Raw genomic sequence first — 21612 nt, forward strand, 5'->3', positions numbered from 1 at the left:
GCCTCTCTGGGAGGAGAGGAAGAAGCCAGAGAGACGGCGAGCGGAAGTGGCGGGGGCGCTCAGTCCTGCAGGCTCCGAGGCGGGGCTGGTGCTGGTCGCTGGAGGACGTGGACAACGCAGGCCACGCTGGCTGCGCATGGAGCCGAGGACCCGCGCGGAGGCGGGATGCTCCAGGCCGGCGAGATCGGCGAGGCGCCGGCAACCCCGGTGAGGCGGCCCTGGTGGCCCGGGGAGGGGACCCTGGTGGTCCAGTGAGGTGGCACGGATCTCCGAGGGGAGATCGTCTCGGTGAGGTGACCCTGGCGCCTGGGGACATGGTTCCTGTGGCCCGGCGAGGTGGCCCTTGCAGTCCTGGTGGGGTGGCACAGACCTGCGAGGGGAGGTAGCCCGATGCGGTGGCTCTGGCGACCCCGGCGAGATGACCCAGATCTCTGTGGGAAGGTGGCCCTGGCGACTGAGCAGGGTCACTCCAGGGGTCCTGGGGAGGTGGCAGTGGAACTACCACTGCCTGCATCAGACGGCCCTGTCCTCTCAGGAATGCCCTGGGGAAGGGGTCTGGGAGCTCGCGGTCCTCCGGTGGACGCCCCCCGGGAGCCCTGTATGAGTGCCATCTGCCACTTCAGTCTTAATGGGTTTGTCACACCTCTTCTCCTTCCAGAGCTGCTCTGAAAGTGGCGAGGAAAGGAAGAACGTCGAGCAGAAAAGTAAGCAGACCCCGGACACCGTAGCGTTTTCTACGCAGCCATCTCTCCAAAACTCAGCCTTCCAGGGTCTGCATCCGAGAAGAGTCCTAGCCCGTTGTCTTTTAGATGAAGTACCTTTTTTCTGTACAACATACTTGCATAGTATCAAATACCGATTATCATTAAACACCTATTTTTGTCTTTCTAAAAGGGTAAACTATGGGATGATTTGGAGAAGAGCTCTTCCTGACCCCTGCCCTGTGCAGGGACTGGTGTGGTTTCACTGGAGTTCTGCCTGTCATACTGCCTTCAAAACACTTGGGGAAGGAAGCATTACCTTATGAAGCCTCAGGAATTTGGAGGGGCTGATGATCTAGGAGAGATGACCACCACCTTAATGGGGTTCAAACGAGTCAAGTGATAGTTGTTGTACTTTACCTTCAGTTAGTTTGCAGTTAGAAGTTGATCTGGGAAGAGCACGATGGATAACTTGCTTCTTGGATCTTGGACTGGACAAGGAAGAGGGAAAAGGTCAACACCTGCTTTTCCTACCTAGAACAGGAGCAGATGTCAGTGATGTGGACATTTGTCGTTTTGCTTTAATAAGCTAGGCATGGCAGGCTTTTGGAAATTAAGGAACCTTCAGGGGTTTTCGAAGTGAAATTTACTGTGGGAGGAAGGGGAAAAGCATGTGACAGCTCTTCCATCGGAGGGTTTTGGGTTCTTCTGATCATGACCAATAGTCGGGAATGAGTAGTGATAAGAGAAGAGTGCCTCCCTTACCACATTGGCTTTAGGAGTTAGGCTTGCCCCTAATGTTGCCTACTGACATGCTCTGTCTCAGAAAGAAAGCTCTAGGTAGTCCGTAGTGCTTGACAGCCATCGCTGCCACAACTCAGCTCCTTTTCCTTAAAGAATTTGAGAGTACCCCATATCTTTCCGTTTAACCCTTCCCTTTTCCACCTTTGCCCTGTTCACATGCCCAGGAAGTTGATGCCTCCTGAGCTATCATTTTAGTAAAATGATAGATGCAGACTGTAGACTTTGTCCTTGTCCTTTCTTTAGTGGCATGGTCAACTTCTTTGCAAGTAGGAGTGCTTTTTACAAAAAATAGAGAAAAAGAGACACATGAAAATTTCCCAAATCAGCAGTGTGTCATTTTGAAGAATATCATTGCATTTAAATGGTTATATCAAAAGAGTGTAATTTAAAAAAGAAATGAAGATAGAATTGACTTCCTAAGCTAGAGCAACTTTAGCATTCACAGAACATTCCTTCTACATGTAGCCCTGTTTCTGTGTGTCTGCAGATATACCACACAACTTACCTGTTTTATTTGAGATAGAGAAAAAAGAAGATGTTGTGACTCCAGTACATAATAGTAGATGGATTTCTGTATAATGAAGTTGGATGCGGACCGGCTGGCTCTGCTCACATTTGAAGAAGAGGGAAATAAGAATATTGGGTTGAGAGTCAGGGAAACATGGATTTTAGTCCCATTAACAACCTTTGAATGTGGGCTGGGCAAATGTTAGAATTTGTGGTTGGGAAGTTGAAGCGTAGGCTTAGACTAGTTCTGGTTCTACCTACCAGTGGGCTACTGGTTCTCATAGCGTATGAACACGCTTTTAATTCTCATACGGCCAATAGACCAAAGGAAAATTTGTTCCTTAGGGATGGGGGAGAGGAACATACCCAGTATTAAACATACTGCTAGATATTCTGTTAATGTTTACATAAATAAATGAAACAATAGCTGATAGTTACACTTTGCATTTAGGCATATCTTTATTTAGATAGTCCTATTTTCATTGTAGTGGAAGGGACAGTTGTTTTAAAATGAGGCCGATTCTAACCTCTTGCCTTTCTCTCATTGCTGTTTTCTTAAAACTTGACTTTGGTGAAGAGCCGAGTTTTGCGGCCAGCTCCGAGGGAGAACTGAGGGGAAGTCCAGCCAGGGTTGCTCTCCAGGAGGCTCTGGATTGTTCCCCAGCTTTCCCTCTCATGCAGTTACCATAATCCTTGTAACTACGTACATGCTAGTACAATCAAGCTTTTAATTTGTTTGTAAACTCACCGTCCATGGTTTGTTTAGAGGGAACCGAATCCTTTGGGCACCCCTGAGGTAGAGAAAAGCTCTGTGTGCTCAGGTTTATTCTAGTGTTTGGTTGCTTGCTCTTTCTCTGGGGTCTTATTTTATAGCATTTGTATTCATTTGGAGATCAATGGCTATTCCCCTTACATTTTTGCATTATCTTGGCTTTTTTCCCCCCAGGTACTGCTCAAATCTAGGGAGATTAAGCCCCTGTGTATGGAATAATTCAAGTTGTGGGCTCAGTAGAGTTTAGCATATTTTTGGTTGTTGTTTTGGGTTTTTTGGGGGTAAGATTAGCCCTGAGCTAACATATGCTGCCAATCCTCCCCTTTTGGCTCTGGAAGACTGGCCCTGAACTAACATCCATGCCCATCTTTCTCTATATGTATGTGGGATGTCTGCCGCAGCATGGCTTGACAAGCAGTGCGTAGGTCTGCACCCAGGACCCAAACCGGCACGTGTGAACTTAACCACTGACCATTGGGCCGGCCCCTACTTGAGCATGTTTAATGTCAGAGAACTTAGTGACTGCACAGTGAAATGGAGTTCTGTTACACCAAGTTTGACCCAAACTTCAGGTTTCCTAAACTTCTCCAGGAAGGAGGAAGCCATGAGTAACCGAAAGGGGATCACTTCCATATGGAAGCAGATACTTGAGAGGGAAACAGTGTATCTTAGCGCCCTGGGGTGGAGTGGAAGGAGAAAGCTAATGGCAGCGACTGTGGGTCATGTCACTCCCGCCTTCTTTGCCAGGAGGCTGCAGTGGGCCTGCGGGTTTCTCTGCACTTCAAGGCACGTTCAGAAAGCCACCCGAGCACAGAGGTCAGCAAAAGGATAGCTAGAGATGCTCTGGAAAAGAGGAGCCGTGCTGTCAGTCCACAAATTTAGGACAGTGGGAAATAGTTTAATTGCTTTGAAGTGGATTGTGTGTTTACTAGAAATTTGTTTTTTAGTGTTTTGTTTAAACATAAATTGAAAATTATTATATATTTGAAGCTTGTGTCACTCCACAGTGAATTAGAGGTAACTTAAAATGCTTAGTGATGTCTTAAAAATCTGGATGGTGGAAGAAGGTACGGATTCTTGCGGAGTGAAAAACTGGCTTTGAAATATAAGAAATGATGGATTTCCAAGCATGCAGTAAGGAGTAATCTCTTTGGGAAATTTCACTAACTGGGGCGAGAGCAAGCTCCCCAGTGTTCGTATTTTCACTGGGCATTGTTAGCTCTGCTATAGGAAATGTCGCCTCTGCCACCACTCTTCTCAAGAAATGGCTTCAGGGTGCTAAGTCACCTGTTTTTGTCACATTTAATAAGTCCAGCCTTCGTTTCATCCAAGTCTAGTTTGTTTGCCATGGAAAGAGTCTCACTTTAGACTGTACAATTTAAAGGTTGCATCAGGCATTTTGAGGTTTTCCCAGTAATTTGTGTTTTCTCTCATATTTCCTTTTTTTTCTGTTTCTGACATGGACATCTTTGTACAAAGGTATTTGAAGCTTATAAAACTTTTTATTCTTACATAAGGAGGAGTTTTTACTCATTGGTCACCATTTTGGGTTTTTTTCATATACTTGAAATCTTTCATACTATTTTTTTCTTAACATTTTAAAACCAGAGTCCTCCTTTGGTTTTATTCTAGTCCATACCATCTGGTTCCTTACGGACTTTGAAATTATATTACTAATTTAATAAGAACTGCATCAATAACTAATCAGATTTGACCTTTTTTTCCTCAGTAATAAAATAGATTCTTAAGATACAAGGTCTTCGGGAAAAGTGTAATATCTGTTTGTAACTGCTTTGTCATGCCAACGTCTGTTGAAACCTGTAGTTACTAGGACCGACTAGGAATTTTTCCTTCACTCTGAATTTCCTCAGCTCAAGCATTTTGTAGTATTTGATTGATAGATTGCTTTAAGCTGTTCATTTAGGTATTTGTGTGTGTGTGTGTGTGTGTGTGTGTGCATATATACAAAAATATATATATATACACATATACACAAATACAAAATACATATATGCAAAATATACATATATACATAAATATATATACATATATACAAAAATATATATACATATATACAAAATATATATACACACAATTATTTTTAAATACACAATTATATTTTAAATATATACACAAAAGTACCCAAATGAATATATTGGTGTACGTATAGTGTGTGTGTATATATGTATATGCATATACATGTACCCTATAGATACATTCGTTTGGGTTTCTTTTGTGTGTGTGTGTATATATTTGTATATATATAGTACACATGTATATACACAAAAATACCGTATATAGATAGTTTTCTTTAAATGATTGACTTTGGAAGGTAGATGTATTGCCTTGTATATCTTTTCTATTTCCCTTATCTCCGTAGTACTTAGTGGTGTTGAGTAATTGTTATTCTTTCATTTTAGGTGACTTAAATATCGCAGCTCTTGTTGGAAATGAACCAGTCGGTGAAGGTACAGATAGTGGTGGTCTCTCTTCCTATGTGTCTGCATTTATAGAGAAGGAAGTTGGAAATGACCTTAAATCTTTAAAGAAACTTGATAAACTCATAGAACAGATGACAGAAAGCAAAATGCAATTGGAAGAACAGGTATTAAAGCTCATTGAAATAATATCAGCAGTATCCTCATTACAATTAGCGTAATGTAAACCTAATCATTATTATACAGGGAATTTTGAAGATGGGCTTGTGACAAATGGTCTAATCATTTTAAACTGTTTAATAGGTTTTAAGGGCCTACAGTGTGCTAGGTATTTGACAAATTATGTAAAACACAGAGTTCCTGCTGATATGATTATGTCTTGAAAACATAAGGATTGCAAACATTTTAAGTAGCTTTTTATACAATGACTTTTAAAGTGCTTTTACAAGTACATAATTTGATGGTATACAAAAATGTTATAACACCGTCATTCCCAATTTTTTATATATGCACTCATAGGGAGAAAACATGAGAAAGAGTATAACATTATAATAATGGTTATTTCTGGGTGGTTTGTTAACAGGTAATTTATTTTCTCCATATCATTCTGTATTTTCAATTTTTTTCTTTTTACAATGAACATATTATTTAAAATAATGTTTTGAAAACCCAATGGCTACAATCTTAAAGGAATAAATGGGTCCCTGTATTTGCAGCAGTGTGTTTGTCAAAGATAAATGATAAATGTATTGTGTAACTATTACATTTGGCTGGGTAAACTCTGCTTGGGTATGTTGGTGTGTCAGCCCCGGGCTGTCAGTGATCTTACGTTTTCTCATCCCAGCACCTTCAGCCTCCACATCTTCCAGTCTTTCCACCACATCTACTGCTAGTCCCTAAGTTTAGCCCAGCCCCGTCCTCCTCTTCCACCCCTGTGGGCAAGTTCTGGGCTCTCTTGGAGGAAATCACACAGCTGAGTGGGTGGATGCCAGCCCACATGTGTGTCTTCAGCCCCACCTGACGGTCCTTCCATGGGAGGGTTGGCTCCTCTCTGCTTCCCTCAGCTCTTCTGCCGGATTCTCTCCAAGACAGCCAACCCCACCTGGCCATTCTGTCCTTTGGTTTTCCCAAACAGAAAAATTGAGGCCATCTAGCCGGAACCTATTAATCGGTCTACCCTACATTCCACAAACTTATTTGCAACCGTTTCTAGTTCTTAATTCAGCAGAGGATCAATCTAAGGCAATTCTTGTGCCCCATATCCTGCCTGCCACCTCCGTGAACTTGCTTCACTCCATAATTTCATCCCCTACTCCTCAGCCAGGCCTGAGCCCTCGGCATATGGACATAGCCAGATCTTTTCCTTAAAACCTAAACAAATGAAAAACCCTCCCCTCATCTTTCAGTAGGTGTTCGTGGCTTCCTTTTACTGTTAGGCTTTTTCAGAAAGTCATCTTACTTTGTCTCTATCTCCACTTCCTACTTTGCCGTTTGCTCTTTGACCCACTGTAATCAGCCTTGTTTCCCTGATGACCATGGAAGCTTTTGCTGAAGTCCCTAATTAAACCTTAAATTCAGCTTGTCCGGAATTGTGCTGATGCATGTCTTAAAATACTTCTCTGTCTTGGAAAATGGCACCACCATCTGCCTGTCATTCGGGCCTGAGACCTAGGAGCCTCCCTAGGTTGCTGCTCATCATCCTTACTCTACCCCAGCACCAAGACGTTGGAGTTCTGCCTCCCTTAGTGTCTCTGGTGGCCACCCCTGCTGTCCACCTCAGTTCAGGCTGCATTGTCTCTTGCATTTGCTGGTAGTTTCCCCATCTTCTGTTTTATTCATGCTGTCACAGTAACTATCTTTTTTATTCCTTACAGACATTTCTTATATGAGAATAGGCAAATATATAAAAAATATAGTTATATAGTTAACTTTTATGTATATGCAAGCATATATATGCTTAACTTTTTATAATTAATGTAGTATAGTACTTGTTTATCAATGTATATAGATCTCTCTTTTTTAACAGTTTTATCGTTATTCAAATAATTTATTTAACCAGGCCCTTATTGGTAGATGTTTTTCTGTTTCTAGTTTTTGTTATTACAAATAGTATGAGAATAAACATAATTGTTTATCACATTACCTTTCTAGATCATAAATCTGACTAAACTAGTCCCTTATGAAACACTCTTAATGGCTTCCCATTGTCTGTTGGATAAAGCCCACGTTCTTCTAAGGCACAAGATGCCCACTGTGATCTCCCTGGTCTCTACCTGTCCAGGCTCGCCTCTTCTCTCTGCATTTCTTTGAACTGTACTCTTTGCCCTACTTACCTCCGAGCTGTTCTCTGATCATGGCCGCAGTGTTCCTTCTGCCTGGAATGCCCTTTCCTTTCAAGGTTCCCTAACAAATTCCCACCCATCCTGCAAAGGTCTGTGCGTGAGCAGTGCAAGCACAATTGCCTTGCGCCTCAAAACCTTGCTACTTGAAGTGTGGGGGCTTGTTAGAAATGCAGAGTCCCAGTTCCTTCTTCGAACCTCCTGAGTCCAAATTTGCATTATAACCAGCTCTCAGGTGCTTCAGGTGCACTTCAGGTCTTGGAAGCACTGCCTTGGTACACCCTCGCACCTGGCACGGCTCTTTTATTGCATTAGTTCCGCTGTTGAACTTGTCTGCTTACGTCTCTCTCCTCTACCAACTGAGCTTACGGGCAGGTGCTGTGTCTTATTTATCTGTCTGTCCCTAGCCCAGTGCCTGGTACAGAGTAAGTGTCTAATCAGTGTTGATTCAAGTTAAAGTTCCCCTATAATATTCTTTATATTGTGCTGATGCCTAATATTTGTGTATGTTTTTCCATATGCTGTAAGAAAAATTCCTTTAATAAATCCCATATCTAAAGGCACTACCTGGATATCATCTTACCAAGTTAGTGGTTCTCAGCTTCAGTCAGAATCACCCTGGGGAACTTTTGCCAAATGCAGATGCCCAGACTTCTAGAATCAGAGCTTCATTTGTTTCTGAAAGAAAGTAATGAGTAGATAAAGCATGTAAGTGTTCTGGCTGGACCCTAGAAAGTCCTGAGTGTCATGAAGGCAGCTCCAGAATGCTTCCAGGCCAGTGTGACAGGCCCCTCCCTGCACATCTCTACACACAGCCTTTCATGTGTAGGTTTGGTTGGTATAGGATGCAGAAACCACACCTTTCTTTTGAAGCTTTTAATTGACAATTTTCAGTTCTATTAGGACAAACATGTATTTGGAAGGTAATGAACTAATAAGGTTATGAAAATTTTATCTGATTGCTGCCGATTTTTGTTTTTGTTTTTTGGTATGATCAGGTACTTACAATTTCATCAGAAATCCCTAAAAGAATTCAGAGTGGCTTAAAAAATGCAGAAGAATCAGAGCAATTCCTCCATCAGTTTCTGGAGCAAGAAATTCATCTCTCCAGTTCCATTAACAGCCATTTGCTGACCGCACAGCCCTGGATGGAAGATCTTGGCGCCATGATTAACCAGATTGAAGAAATTGAACGGCATCTCGCTTACCTTAAATGGATTTCACAAATTGAAGAGCTAAGGTAAAATGGGCCTCTTTGTTCTCGTAATTATTATTTTCCTCTGAGGCTCTGTCTTAGAGAGTGTATGCATGCCATTAAATAATTGAGTTAATTAAAGATTGTAATAATGTAATTTTACCAGTTGTTATGAAAATAGCATTATGATAATGATTCTTTTCCTTTGTTGTGCATGAACATAAACTTTTCAGGGAGCTTAATTTGCATTTGAAAAAGAGTAATCTAAGTAAAAATTTTAAGTCCTATAGTTGTATTGTGAACACATGATAGGAACCGTTATTTATAATGCCACGTTAATAAAACAGCCCCTCAGTGTGGTAATATTCCTCTTGGCTTTCACTTTATAGAGATGGTCACAATGAAATGAATTACTTTCCCTATAATTTAAATTTTTTTCAATGGGTATCATCCAATAAGAGCTGCACAATATTCTTAAGTGAATAACAGTTTTGTTACTTGTGGGGAGGGAAAAAAAGAAGTACTTGCTTTTGAATTGAATACGTATTACTGGTGGTTGATTTTGAGTGTCTGGTATTGCCTTTCAAGCCAGCTAAATTAACCTTTCTGCCTAGATTGGCAGCTCATTTGGTGTCTTGATATAGTCCCCCAGCCCCTCCAAACTGTAGTGTCGCATCCTTGCTTTGTTTTCACTCCTCTTGCTTCAAAGCTGTTGGCAACCATTAATGCTGTCTGAAGACTTAAGGGAGAAGGGTCATCCAAGAGTCTTAGTGTCCCATTTTAAGTATATCATAGTCACTGTATTTTATGTTGGAATTATTCTGAACTGTCTTTCAAGTTTGCTCGGCCTTGTTTTGCAGCGATAATATTCAGCAATATCTGATGACCAATAATGTCCCAGAGGCAGCCTCCACTCTGGTGTCAATGGCAGAACTGGACATCAAGCTTCAGGAGTCATCTTGTACTCATCTTCTTGCTTTCATGAGAGCCACTGTTAAATTCTGGCATAAAATTCTCAAGGACAAGCTTACAAGGTCGGGAATTTACCGGTATTTCATGCTAATTGCTTCAGATGGATATTTGGTGATTGTTTTATTTTGCTGATGAGTGTGTGTCACTTTTCTGTTACAGTGATTTTGAGGAGATCTTAGCACAGCTTCACTGGCCATTCATCGCCCCCTCTCAGTCTCAGACTGTTGGCTTAAGTCGACCGGCCGGTTCCTCTGAGATATACAGTAACCTGGAGACATTGTTTTGTCAGCTTCTGAAACTACAAACCTCGTATCTTTATTGGAGTTAAAACTTACTAAAATTTATTTTTTTCTAGAGTGGATTTATGGCTAGAGAGTAAAACTTTTTGAAAGTGGCTAAGAAGCCAAACGGGAGTACTGGGTTTGGACTTGATCTGTCTATGCCCATGGAGTGGTAGATTGTTCTCTTTCAAAGTGGATTGCATGTAGGTGGGAGGGCGTGGATCAGTCTGAAATAGATGACGGACACGAGTTCGCATCACATATAGGTCTCTTGGGACAATAGAAAAAATGGGCAATTGGGAGGAAACCTTAGTGACTTAGTGTTAATTTAATAAAATCGTTACTTGAATGTGTTCCCCTACTGCTATTCCTTATTTTAGGAAAGACAGATTAATTCCAGTAACATTTTCATGCGCTTTTTACTGAAATCTTATGTAAAGTTGAATTACATATTGTCTGTATCATAATTAATTTTACTTAGTATCTCATATAATCATTGAATAAAAAAGTATGTGTATATATACTACATACACACACGTATGTATATATGCTTTAGATTCTTTTTCCTTGATTTGACTATGTCAGAGATGAATTACTTACTGAGCCAAAACAGCTTCCAGAAAAGTACTCTCTTCCTGCATCGCCTTCTGTCATCCTGCCCATCCAGATTATGCTGACTCCCCTTCAGAAGAGGTTCAGGTATCACTTCAGAGGGAACCGGCAGACGAATGTCATAAGCAAGGTGTGCTTTGCCGACTCTCGTCCTTGGTTTTTATTAATAGCAGATGTTAAGGGTTTTTATACTTTTGCTGGTTTAACTTAAAATCTGGTTCTGTTCACATTTCTGTTTTTTCTCTAAAGAGCTAAATTCCTGTTGTGTCACTGCCCTTTATAGATCTATTTTGGGACCTGCGTTGATATGTTGTAGGAATCAGCTCACTCATTAGCACATCATCTGACCAGTTTCTCGAGTTTCCCCTGGCGTGTGCTGTAGCATTTGCAGTGGCATTTTTCACAACTGGATCCATGTTTCACTGTGCTGATCGCTCCTTTAGGTTTATCAATGTGTCAGAAACAAGTGAAAGTCAAAAGAGAGGAGAGCATTAGCTTTTGAATAGAGGTGTTGATGTTGAAACAGTTTGTAGCCGTGCCAGGAGAGTATGGCAATCAGCGATGGGAATGGCTTTGAGGAACTCATCCGACGTTTTAGTTGAGGGACTGTGCCATGTATATTGAGCACATTGTTGAGCATTTTCTTTAATCTGACCTGAAAAACAATCGTAGGCGTTTGTTTTCAATGAAATTTGATTTTGTTGAGAAGTATAACCTTGTTTGTTGCCCGTGGGGTGCAGGGGCCTGGGGGCGGATCCTGCCTCGTTTATCCTTGAGTTTTGCTGCATCTCATGCAGGGCAAGTAGCAAAGGGGTTCAGTGAGTGTTTTCGGTTAACTGTTATTAAATGCCAGCTTCCAGCCGGCATTGTGTGTGGCATACAGAAATGAGCCCGTAGGCTTTATAGAATTGTAAAGAATGCAGGGAAAGGCAGTTATGTTTCGTAGGAAGGGCCAGAGTGGCATGATCTCTGGTTCCTACATTCAGCTTGTTCTTTTGTACTTTGTGAGTCTCCTCCTTTTCTGGATGGTGTGTTGGTGGAAAGAAGAGTGGAAGCCACTAGTGAGTAGTGAGTGAGACGCAGCCGTAGAGCTAGAGCTGTAGGGAGGCAGTCATAACTTGGGGTGAGAAACTTGGGAGTCACGCTGGCTCCTTTTTAGAGTGTGGTTCCGGTGGTCCCAGTACTCGTCGTCAAGCCTAAACTGCACGGCCCCTGAGGTTAGAGACCGCCCCTTGTTCGTTTTTGCGTTCCCTGCATGTAGCACACGGCAGGCGTTTACCATTCAGTAAACGTGTCTGAGTCCCTGTCCAACAGAACTTTGAAGGCCTATAGAAGCATCTCTCGGGATGATTTAACAAGCCTCATGCTTACAGTTCCTTTTCTCTAATTATACCTGTTTTAAGGCCTGTGCACTTTTGTAAAGCAGACCAGCCACATTTTTTTCTTAATTTTTACCTTTTGAAAAGAAAAAGCCGAAGAAAATAATGTTTAAAAATTATGTTGGATTGTTATTTTAAAAAAAAAATTTAAAGGCCATCACTTCTTTGTAATTCTACTCATCATTTCACGTATTTCTCAAGTGCTAGGTTTTAAGTATATGGCATTGGATATTTATGAGTTTATTGACTTCAGCCACATTATTGGAATTTGTTGAGAGTACATTGGGAAACATTGATTATTAAGCCTTGCGTGAGTTTTAAGTTCAGACTAGGAATTGTGCTCTTACACATAGGAATTTTCAACTAATTTTTGCAAGTGCTGTGTGTGTACAATTAAATAGAGCCATTTAATTGTAACTTTCTAGTTGGAATGACTTAAGAATTCAAACTGTTCTACCTCCTTCCTTAGCCTGAATGGTACTTGGCTCAGGTCCTTCTGTGGATTGGGAACCACACTCAGTTTCTGGATGAGAAGATTCAGCCCATCTTAGACAAAGTCGGCTCTGCGGTCAGTGCAAGGGTAAGAGGCTCAGTGCCAAGCACTCCGGTCGGAGTCGTATGTGTCCGCGAATAACTTGTCGTCTGCGTTACCTTGTGCTTATGCATGTCTTCTAGCTTGAATTTTCCCGAGGCCTTGTGATGCTGGTTCTTGAGAAGTTAGCTGCTGATATCCCTTGTCTGCTCTATGATGACAATCTCTTCTGTCATTTGGTGGATGAGGTGCTCTTGTTCGAAAGGGAGCTCCACAGCGTTCATGGCTATCCTGGCACTTTTGCTAACTGTATGCACATTCTATCAGAGGAGACCTGTTTTCAGAGATGGTTGACTGTGGAGAGAAAATGTAAGTGCTCATGTGGCCGGAGGGTGGGGAGAGATCTCTCTTTTGGTATATGTTACTTTTTGGCATTTTTCTCCTCCAGTTCTGGGTAGACGCTAGAGCCATCTAAATTGTTCTCGGTCAGCATGTACCACATTGCCTTCAGAGGTCACCTTGTTTTCTTTTCTTCCCATCAAACTTCAGTTTTCTTGGAATTGCACTCTACATGTTTCCACACCGGAATATTCAAGCCAGTAGAGAATGTAGTTAACTGTTTCATAGATTTTACAGACAGTATTTCTGCTCTTGGTAGAATGATTTTGGGTGTAGTTACCTAGTCAGTATAAGTATTGTGAAGATTTTGGGTGGGGGTGGCAGGGAGAAATAAAGCATCTTGTTTAACCCTAGGATAGAGCATGTTAAATATAGTACAACTAGTAGGAGGTTGCAGATTTGTTTATTTTTAATAGAAAAGTCATCATTCCTAAAAAATTGTGAGTTGAAAAATTAGGAATGGCTGTAACTACTTAATTGACATGATCCTTTTCTCTGCTTATCAGTTGCTCTTCAAAAAATGGACTCAATGCTTTCATCAGAAGCTGCCTGGATATCCCAGTATAAGGACATCACTGATGTAGACGAGATGAAAGTTCCAGACTGTGCAGAAACTTTCATGATGCTACTCTTGGTTATAACTGGTAAGTATAAGTGTCTTTTTTTTTAAAGATTCGCACCTGAGCTAACAACTGTTGCCAGTCTTCTTGTTTTTTTGATTGCTTTTTCTCCCCAAATTCCCCCAGTACATAGTTGTATATTTTAGTTGTGGGTCCTTCTAGGTGTGGCACATGGGATGCTGCTTCAACATGGCCTGATGAGTGGTGCCATGTCCATGCCCAGGATCCGAACCAATGAAACCCTGGGCCGCTGAAGTAGGGTGCTCACACTTAACCACTCAGCCACAGGGCTGGCCCCAGTATAAGGTTTTTAAGATACAACTTTGTTTTAAAAGTACTGACTCTTCACATGGTACTTTTTCAAGTAGTTCAACAAAATTAATATTATAAAGTGGTTATTATAGTATCTTCAAATTCAGCATCTGTTTTGGCAGAACTCTAGCACAATCTTCTAGCTTTTGGATTTTTAAAAATTTAAGTAAGATCTTAAACATTGGTATACATGAGGGGAAAATTCCTGAATTGTTATGTAAAAACAATTAAATAGGAATTTAATTGTATTACCAGACTCCTCTTGCCATTCCGTTTACGTGTCTTCAGCACATGGTGATTGACCTAAATTTTAAATATTCTTCATCTAGATATATCAAAGACTGCAGAAGAGTCAAATAATAAAGTGACTTTAAGGATTGGAGTAGTAAGTGTAGGAATGTTCTGGCCGGAGGTGGCCTGGCAGCCTCCAGCCCTGGTTGGTCTGTGGCCATCCACATCGCCCACTGCAGGCCTGCTGTTTCTCCAGGTGCCACTGAGCCCTCAGTGCCGCCGTCCTCTGTTGTGTCCATTTCTTGGGCCCGTCTAGTAACCTGAAGAAGTGTCATTGCAGCCTAGTCAGTAAATAATTCCATATTCTTAACTGTGATAAAAATATGGAAAACACTAAAACACAAAAAGTATGTAACCTATAACTCTGTCATGGACAGGACCAAAAACCTTCCTGTGTCTTAACTCTCTCCACAGACAGGTATAAGAACCTTCCTACGGCTTCTCGAAAGCTGCAGTTCCTGGAGTTACAGAAAGACTTAGTAGATGATTTTAGGATACGATTAACGCAGGTGATGAAAGAGGAGACAAGAGCGCCCCTCGGCTTCCGATACTGTGCCATCCTTAATGCTGTGAACTATATCTCAACAGTCCTAGCAGACTGGGCTGACAATGTCGTAAGTTAACGTGGTTTTATGTCAATAACATAGTAGTTGTTTGAATAATTTTACCTTTGAAATGTTGAATCTGTAGCCAGCAAAAATATACTTTAGGCAGAATAACAAGCCAAACTTAGGAAGTGTGATTAAAGTACATAGTTTTCTCAATTAAGTCTCAAAAGGTTAAATACTCCTAATAGCTTAATCATCGGAAAAGAAAGACAACCTTTTTCATGAAATAGTTGTTTACAGAAAGAACCTGTTTCCTCTTTACACTTTATAGATGGGAGATATTCATGTATGCTAATTGCTATCTCAGAAAAACCTCAGGTTGAATAATGGTGTGAAAATCAGTAAAACGCAGGACTTTGACAGAAATAAAATAAAAACATTTGATACCTCTTGAATGCCTTCAAAACATGACAAATTATGAAGAATCACAAAAATAGAAACTGTTTTTTTAATTTATTTTTCTTAAAAAAATTATTTAATGTTTTGTTTATTTTCAAACATATACAACAGTAAACAGAGTAGTCAAATGAACTCCCGTGAGCCTGCCACCAGCTTCTTGTGCCAGCCTGTTTCAGTTCAACCTTACTTTAAACCTCTCCTCCACCCCTCACGCTTGATTATTTTGAAGCGGATCTCAGGTATCATATTTCATGGTAAATATTTCAAAATATAGCTATAAAAGATAAGACCTCCTTTTTAAAAAAATAACCACAATACCATTATCACATCCAAAAAATTAACTAATTTCTTATGTTGGGAGGTATGTGTTAAATAAATCTAAAGATCAAAACCTTAGGTCCAGTGACCAAGCAGGGCCTTTTACCTCCGAGAATTTTACTTTTCCTTCTTCTCTCCATGCAGATTCTATGTGCTGACAGATTTGGCTTGCCTAAATATAATGATTAAGTAGTAATTTATTTTTACTCTTTTTATTTTTATTTATTTATTTATTTATTTTTTGAGGAAGATTATCCTGAGCTAACTGCTGCCAATCCTCCTCTTTTTGCTGAGGAAGATTGGCTCTGAGCTAACATCCGTGCCCATCTTCCTCTACTTTATATGTGAGACACCTACCACAGCATGGCTTGCCAAGTGGTGCCATGTCCACACCCGGATCCGAACGGGCGAACCCCAGGCCGCTGAAGCGGAACGTGCGAACTTAACCGCTGCGCCACTGGGCCGGCCCCTACTCTTTTTATTAATCCAAGGCATATGTTGGTTCTCAGGGCTTCTGGTAACTGGATTTTCCAAGATATACTTCCAGCCAAAAGTGAAGAACCTTAATTAGCCTTTAATAAGTAGATTACTTCCTTTGGATGTTGTAGACAATAAAGGGATCTCAAGGGCCCCAGCACCCCCTTGACGGGTGCCCTCCGGTGAGGGATCACTGTTCTAAGATCAGCAGCAGCTGAGACAAAGTCCGCTTGGGTTTTTACCAGCGTGTCCCATGACGTAGTTTCATGATAGAAAGCATTAACAGACCACAAAATTGTGAAATATACGTTAAATGGTGAAAACTAACCATACTGAGGATAATGAATATGATGATACATTATAAATGTAAAGCATAATATAATTGTGTCATAAATGAAAATGGACAGGAAAGTAAAACAACAAAACAACTGTAATTTTAACTAAAGACTTAAAAATAACACTTATACAATGTGATAAAGTGGAGTTGAAAAATTTGAGTTAAATAGAAAGATTGTCTGCAGATTAGCGATAAATTCAGGGTATACTAAGGAAAACACAATTTTCGAGTGTGTCCAGGTGAGGCACAAAGATGGACAAGGTAAATTAATTTAAAATTTCTGTATATCGTCAAATCTTAATGCAGTAAAATAAAAAATAAAAGCAATAGTCAAATACTATAGTCAAACACAGACATTTAAAATATTTAATGGCCCCGTTAGGGAGGAAGTCTAGAAAACATGAAAAGAATGTATTTTAAATTATGAATTTATGATAACTGTAGTATACTGCTAACGTATTATATAATTAATTTTGTTCTATATAGAAAAAAATTATGGTATATATCTAAAGCATTGTATAGAAGAAAATGTATTCCTTTACTGTGAAAGAAAAAACAAAACAGTCCTTATCTTAAATACCGGGTAATAAGCCAAAATAAATAAGAAAGGAAAATAAATATACTAATAACAGATATAAACAAGATAAAAATCTGATAAACAAGATCACAGTTTATTCTAATCTAGACTCTTTGGCTGTGACTTAGTACAATTATTTAATGCCTTTTTTCCTACAAAAATGTTAACTGAAATCCACATGCATAATATCGTTCTGCTGAGCAAGCAAAATAAGACAAAATAATTATTTCAAAATAATTATTTCAAGATGAGTATAATGTAGAGCGTAATGATCACGCATTTATCTTTCTAAAGTCACCTAATCAGAACACATTCATTCACTGTGTACTTTTGTGTGTCTTGTTCCTAATTTTAGTAAGTACTTGACTCAGCCCCCACACGGCTCCATTCTCTGCTAAGCTTTTTCAATTGTATGGAACAAATAGTCATTCTTGATTCTTGTGCCAGATGATCGAATAAAAAACTCATTCAGGGCCAGCCTTTTAGCTTGAACGAAATATTTGTGGAACATCATTAGCTACTTTACTTAATGCTGTAATCTGTTAACAAAGATGAATTGGCCATCGTCCCTAGCCTTAGAAAATTTTTAATCTGATGCTGAATTAACTGGGTCCGTCTGTCAACAGAGATGTCAGATTTTAGAATCTTCAAATCATGAGTGAATTCTGTATGCTAGTTTGTTGTTATGATACAAATTCTATTTAACATCAGAAGTCCTTTAGTCATCTTCACAGTCCTTCTGTGTGTGAATAATTTACATGAAAATCAGTAAAGCTCTTGTGTTACATGGTTAGAAACGGGAAGAGTGGACAGAGCTCTCCTTCCATTCATTTAGATTCTCTGCTCATAGCTGTCTGTCCATTGCAGATTGCGCCAAGCCTCACATGTCCAGCCATGCAGAATTGGGGATTGTTCACTGTGGATGATAGAAACCCGACTCCTGGCCTAAGTGGGAAGTGCGGTGGCGTGAGGAAGTGAGGGACTTGTGTAACTGAGAGGGTTAGGCCCGGCTGCTCTGAAGTCGTTCGTTTCTGGCTTCTTTCTCAGGCAGGCTCTGGGAAGTGTGGCCATCAGTAGCTCCAGGCCACATAGTCCATCAGCTGTCTCAAAAGGACAGTCCCTCTTCCATGATAGTTCGAGCAGAAACCACGGTGGCCTCTGCCATGTCCATCCCTGAACAGCTCCTAGTGTGGCCAGACCAGTTCTCTATTAATGGACATTTAGGTTGTATTTAATCTTTTGCTAATTATCCACCGCATTGTTTTCCTGTAGGGCAGAAAGAATAATACTAATTCTACCTAAAATACACTATAAAAGTGACATTTCAATTTTCTTAACTCATGTCTGCTAGATTTACCACACCTCTCAATCCGTCTAGAAAAACTGAGTACTTGAAGTATGTTAGCCATCAGGGAAATGCAAATCCAACCACAATGGTACACCACTTCCTACAAACTAGGATGGCTGTAAGAAAGACACAGGAATTGTTAGCAAGGACATGGAGAAATTGAATCCCCACGCACGGCTAGTGGGAATGTAAGATGGTGCCGTGCTGTGGAAAATAGTTTAGCAGTTCCTCAAAGGGTTAAACATAGAATTACCATATGGCCCAGCAATTCCACTCTTAGCTGTATACCTAAGAGAAATGAACATACACCTCCACACAAAAACTTACACACAAATGGTCATAGCAGCGTTCTTCATGATAGACAAAAAGTGGAAACAACCCAAACGTCTATCCACTGATGAATGGATACATAAAACATACAAATCCATATAAGGAAATACTATCTGGCAATAAAAAGAAGTGAAGTACGGATACACGTTACAACAGAGAGGAACCTTGAGAACACACTAAGTGAAAGGAGCTAGTCACAAAGAACCGCGAACTGTGTGACTCTGTTGATATGAAGTGTCTAGAACAGGCAAACCCGTAGAGACACAAAGTAGATAGTGGCTGCCTGGGGCTGGGGCGAGCGGCGAGACGGTGGTGAAGAGCGCAGGGTTTCTTTCTGGGGTCAGGAGAACGTTCTAAAATTGGTGATCGATGCACAACTCTGAATACACTAAAAGCTTTTAACTGAGTGAACTTATGTATACTGTACTTGAGTGAATTGTATGCTTTAAATGTGTTGACGTCCTGTTGCTTCCAGTTCTTTCTTCAGCTTCAGCAGGCGGCGTTGGAGGTCTTCGCGGAGAACAGCGCTCTCAGCAAACTGCAGCTGGGACAGCTGGCCGCCATGGAGAGCTCCGTCTTTGATGACATGGTCAACCTGTTAGAGCGTCTGAAGCACGACATGTTGACCCGCCAGGTAGACCATGTTTTTAGAGAAGTTAAAGATGCTGCAAAATTGTATAAAAAAGAAAGGTGAGTCCTCTGTATTTTCTTACAAGTCAGTTGTCAACTCCAGTTTGGGGAAACTGAGAAGATGGCACCTGCAGGCACATTTCCACGGGGTTGACATGGCTGAGTTTGGCCTTCCCCGGTGCAGGCTTGTAACTGTTTTTGATGGAAGTCTTTCTAAAATATATTCAGACATTCTTAATCGGAATAAACTGATCATAATTTAACCTTCAGGTGTGTCTGTATATACAGAGAGCTGGCGTATGACGTGGGGTTGAACGGCCTAGCCTGTCACCCATTTACAAAGTAAGGTGCTCCTGGCCGACTCTGCATGCCTGCACTGGGCAGTCTCTTCCACCCCACGATGCCCTGTGGCAGTCTCTGTGACCTCCGCCAGACCGGGAGCTCCTTTGGAGCAGGCAGTGTGTCTGTCCTGGCACAGTCCCTGTCACACAGATTCCTTATCATCAGTTTGGAAGTATTATTAGTCCCTGTTTTGCTGAAAATTAGAGCATAAAATTAGCTGATGTCTTAAAGGCTAATACAGTTTATATTTTAACTGGTTTTTAATTGTAGCTATATTAAAATCTTGAGACTTAAAACAAATTTAGTCTGTCATCCTCATTAAATAGAGGATATTTAATTGAGAGCTAAAGTATAAATATGGTTATATTTATTTTCTGAGAGCGCTTTTAATGTTGAGCTGTACATGTTTTCTTCTCCAAATGCCCCAGGACAGGACACTTGCTCAAATTTAACGTGATTTGTTAAATTAAGTGATGAAAAATGTTCTAGTGGCAATGACGTTGCTACAGGCAGTGCTGTTTCGTTCTCTCCAGATGGCTGTCCTTGCCGTCGCAGTCAGAGCAGGCAGTGATGTCCCTGTCCAGCTCAGCCTGCCCGTTGCTGCTGACGCTGCGAGACCGGTTACTGCAGCTGGAGCAGCAGCTTTGCTTCTCCTTATTTAAGATTTTCTGGCAAATGCTTGTAGAGAAGCTGGACATACACATCTACCAGGAGGTGAGTAAGAGTAGACCTCGTTTACAGGCTGTGGCGGTAAAGGCAGCTGTCGGATGAACTCTTCTTCGTTTCAGATCATTCTTGCCAATCACTTCAATGAAGGCGGGGCTGCTCAGCTGCAGTTTGACATGACCCGGAACCTTTTCCCTTTGTTCTCCCACTATTGCAAGAGACCGGAAAATTATTTTAAACAGTAAGCTCAATATTTAACAATTCGTATTGACGTGTGAAATTGTTAGAGGAGGCTGATGCTCTTTTTAACAGCGTTAGGGTTCCTGGGGTGCTTGGTGGAATAAATATGGCATCAATTAGAATTTTAAAACATTCACTGTGTACCAAAATAATATGGGACCCATGACCCCAAAAAGTTTCTCAGAACTGGATACAAATTATCTGTTGGGCTTTGTTTTCTAGCATTTAGTTTAATGCTCCTATTTGCTTATTACTGGGGAGATAAATAGAAAATGAAAGCAAGTTTAGTTCTGCCAGATCCAATAAATAGAAGAAATTAAAAATACGTTTAGTACCTAATAGGCCAGGACTGAAGAAAATGCTTTATTAAACTCTTAGTATTAGTTTTGGTTTTAAACATAACTATTAATATATGTAAGAAAAATTCTTAGAAGTATTTTTAGAAATTGTTGATTTAAAATTTAAATTATTTGGGGAGCCTCTGAGATTATAAAGTATTCCTTTTAAAATTATTATAAAATGAAAGATTATTTTTGCTCGTTTCAGTAAGATGTCTATTTCTGTGTTTTTGATTGAGTGTTCCGCCTTTCTGCTACTTTCATTTTATCCCTCAGTTTTCTCTTTTCCCACGTCCCAGTCAACCTCAAGTTTTAGCTATATTGAATAGACAGTATCAAGTATTATATTTTGAGAAGTAATGGATACCATTGAAAACAATGATCCTATTACATGATAGTAATCTAGTGAAATATAAACTCTTTACACACACATAGTCCTAACATGTTAAAAGAGCCAAACAATAAATCCACAAATAGTTGATATGGTTTTACAGAGAGAGGACATGGGCTGGCTGTGCAGGGAAGCTGTTAGCGTCTCCAAATGAAATTCTTAGGGAATAATATGGATGATAGATAATGGACACCTCATTTCGCTCTTGCCCTTCCTTCTCCCCCAACAGTGTGAAAGAAGCCTGCATCGTGTTGAACTTGAACGTGGGATCTGCCCTGCTCCTGAAAGATGTCCTGCAGTCAGCTTCGGGGCAGCCTCCTGCCACAGCTGCGTTAAATGAAGTTGGGATTTACAAACTGGCCCAGCAAGATGTGGAGATTCTACTCAATTTGAGGACAAACTGGCCAAACACTGGAAAATAACGCATCTTTTTTTTTTTTTAACAAAGAGGAAGCCA

General features: G+C 40.6%; 1 protein-coding gene across 2 annotated transcripts; it reads left to right on the top strand.

The window, feature by feature from the left end:
* Positions 1–44: 44 nt before the first annotated feature.
* On the top strand, positions 45–21596 carry RINT1 (RAD50 interactor 1). Of its 2 annotated transcripts, XM_046669814.1 has the most exons (15): positions 45–207; positions 659–704; positions 5205–5389; positions 8560–8801; positions 9617–9790; positions 9888–10037; positions 10595–10751; positions 12470–12580; positions 12676–12901; positions 13438–13575; positions 14569–14768; positions 19024–19238; positions 20054–20234; positions 20309–20427; positions 21385–21596. In XM_046669814.1, exons 1-15 carry the CDS (start codon positions 166–168, stop codon positions 21575–21577), a joined length of 2379 nt encoding a protein of 792 aa, XP_046525770.1. In that variant the 5' UTR covers positions 45–165; the 3' UTR covers positions 21578–21596. The 2 variants fall into 2 exon arrangements, with proteins under 2 accessions (XP_046525770.1, XP_046525769.1); XM_046669813.1 differs by lacking the exon at positions 5205–5389 and having other exon boundaries at positions 48–207.
* The last annotated feature ends 16 nt before the right edge of the window (positions 21597–21612 follow it).

The sequence above is a fragment of the Equus quagga genome, chromosome 8, assembly GCF_021613505.1.
Source record: "Equus quagga isolate Etosha38 chromosome 8, UCLA_HA_Equagga_1.0, whole genome shotgun sequence".
NCBI lineage: Eukaryota > Metazoa > Chordata > Mammalia > Perissodactyla > Equidae > Equus > Equus quagga.

What these genes read in the sequence shown, in the direction of transcription:
- RINT1 (XM_046669814.1), top strand. Translation starts at nt 166, where the DNA reads ATGCTCCAGGCCGGCGAGATCGGCGAGGCGCCGGCAACCCCG. An exon ending in AAATGCAATTGGAAGAACAG is followed by an intron (nt 5,390 to 8,559) that starts GTATTAAAGCTC and finishes TGGTATGATCAG; the next exon opens with GTACTTACAATTTCATCAGA. An exon ending in GCTCTGCGGTCAGTGCAAGG is followed by an intron (nt 12,581 to 12,675) that starts GTAAGAGGCTCA and finishes CATGTCTTCTAG; the next exon opens with CTTGAATTTTCCCGAGGCCT.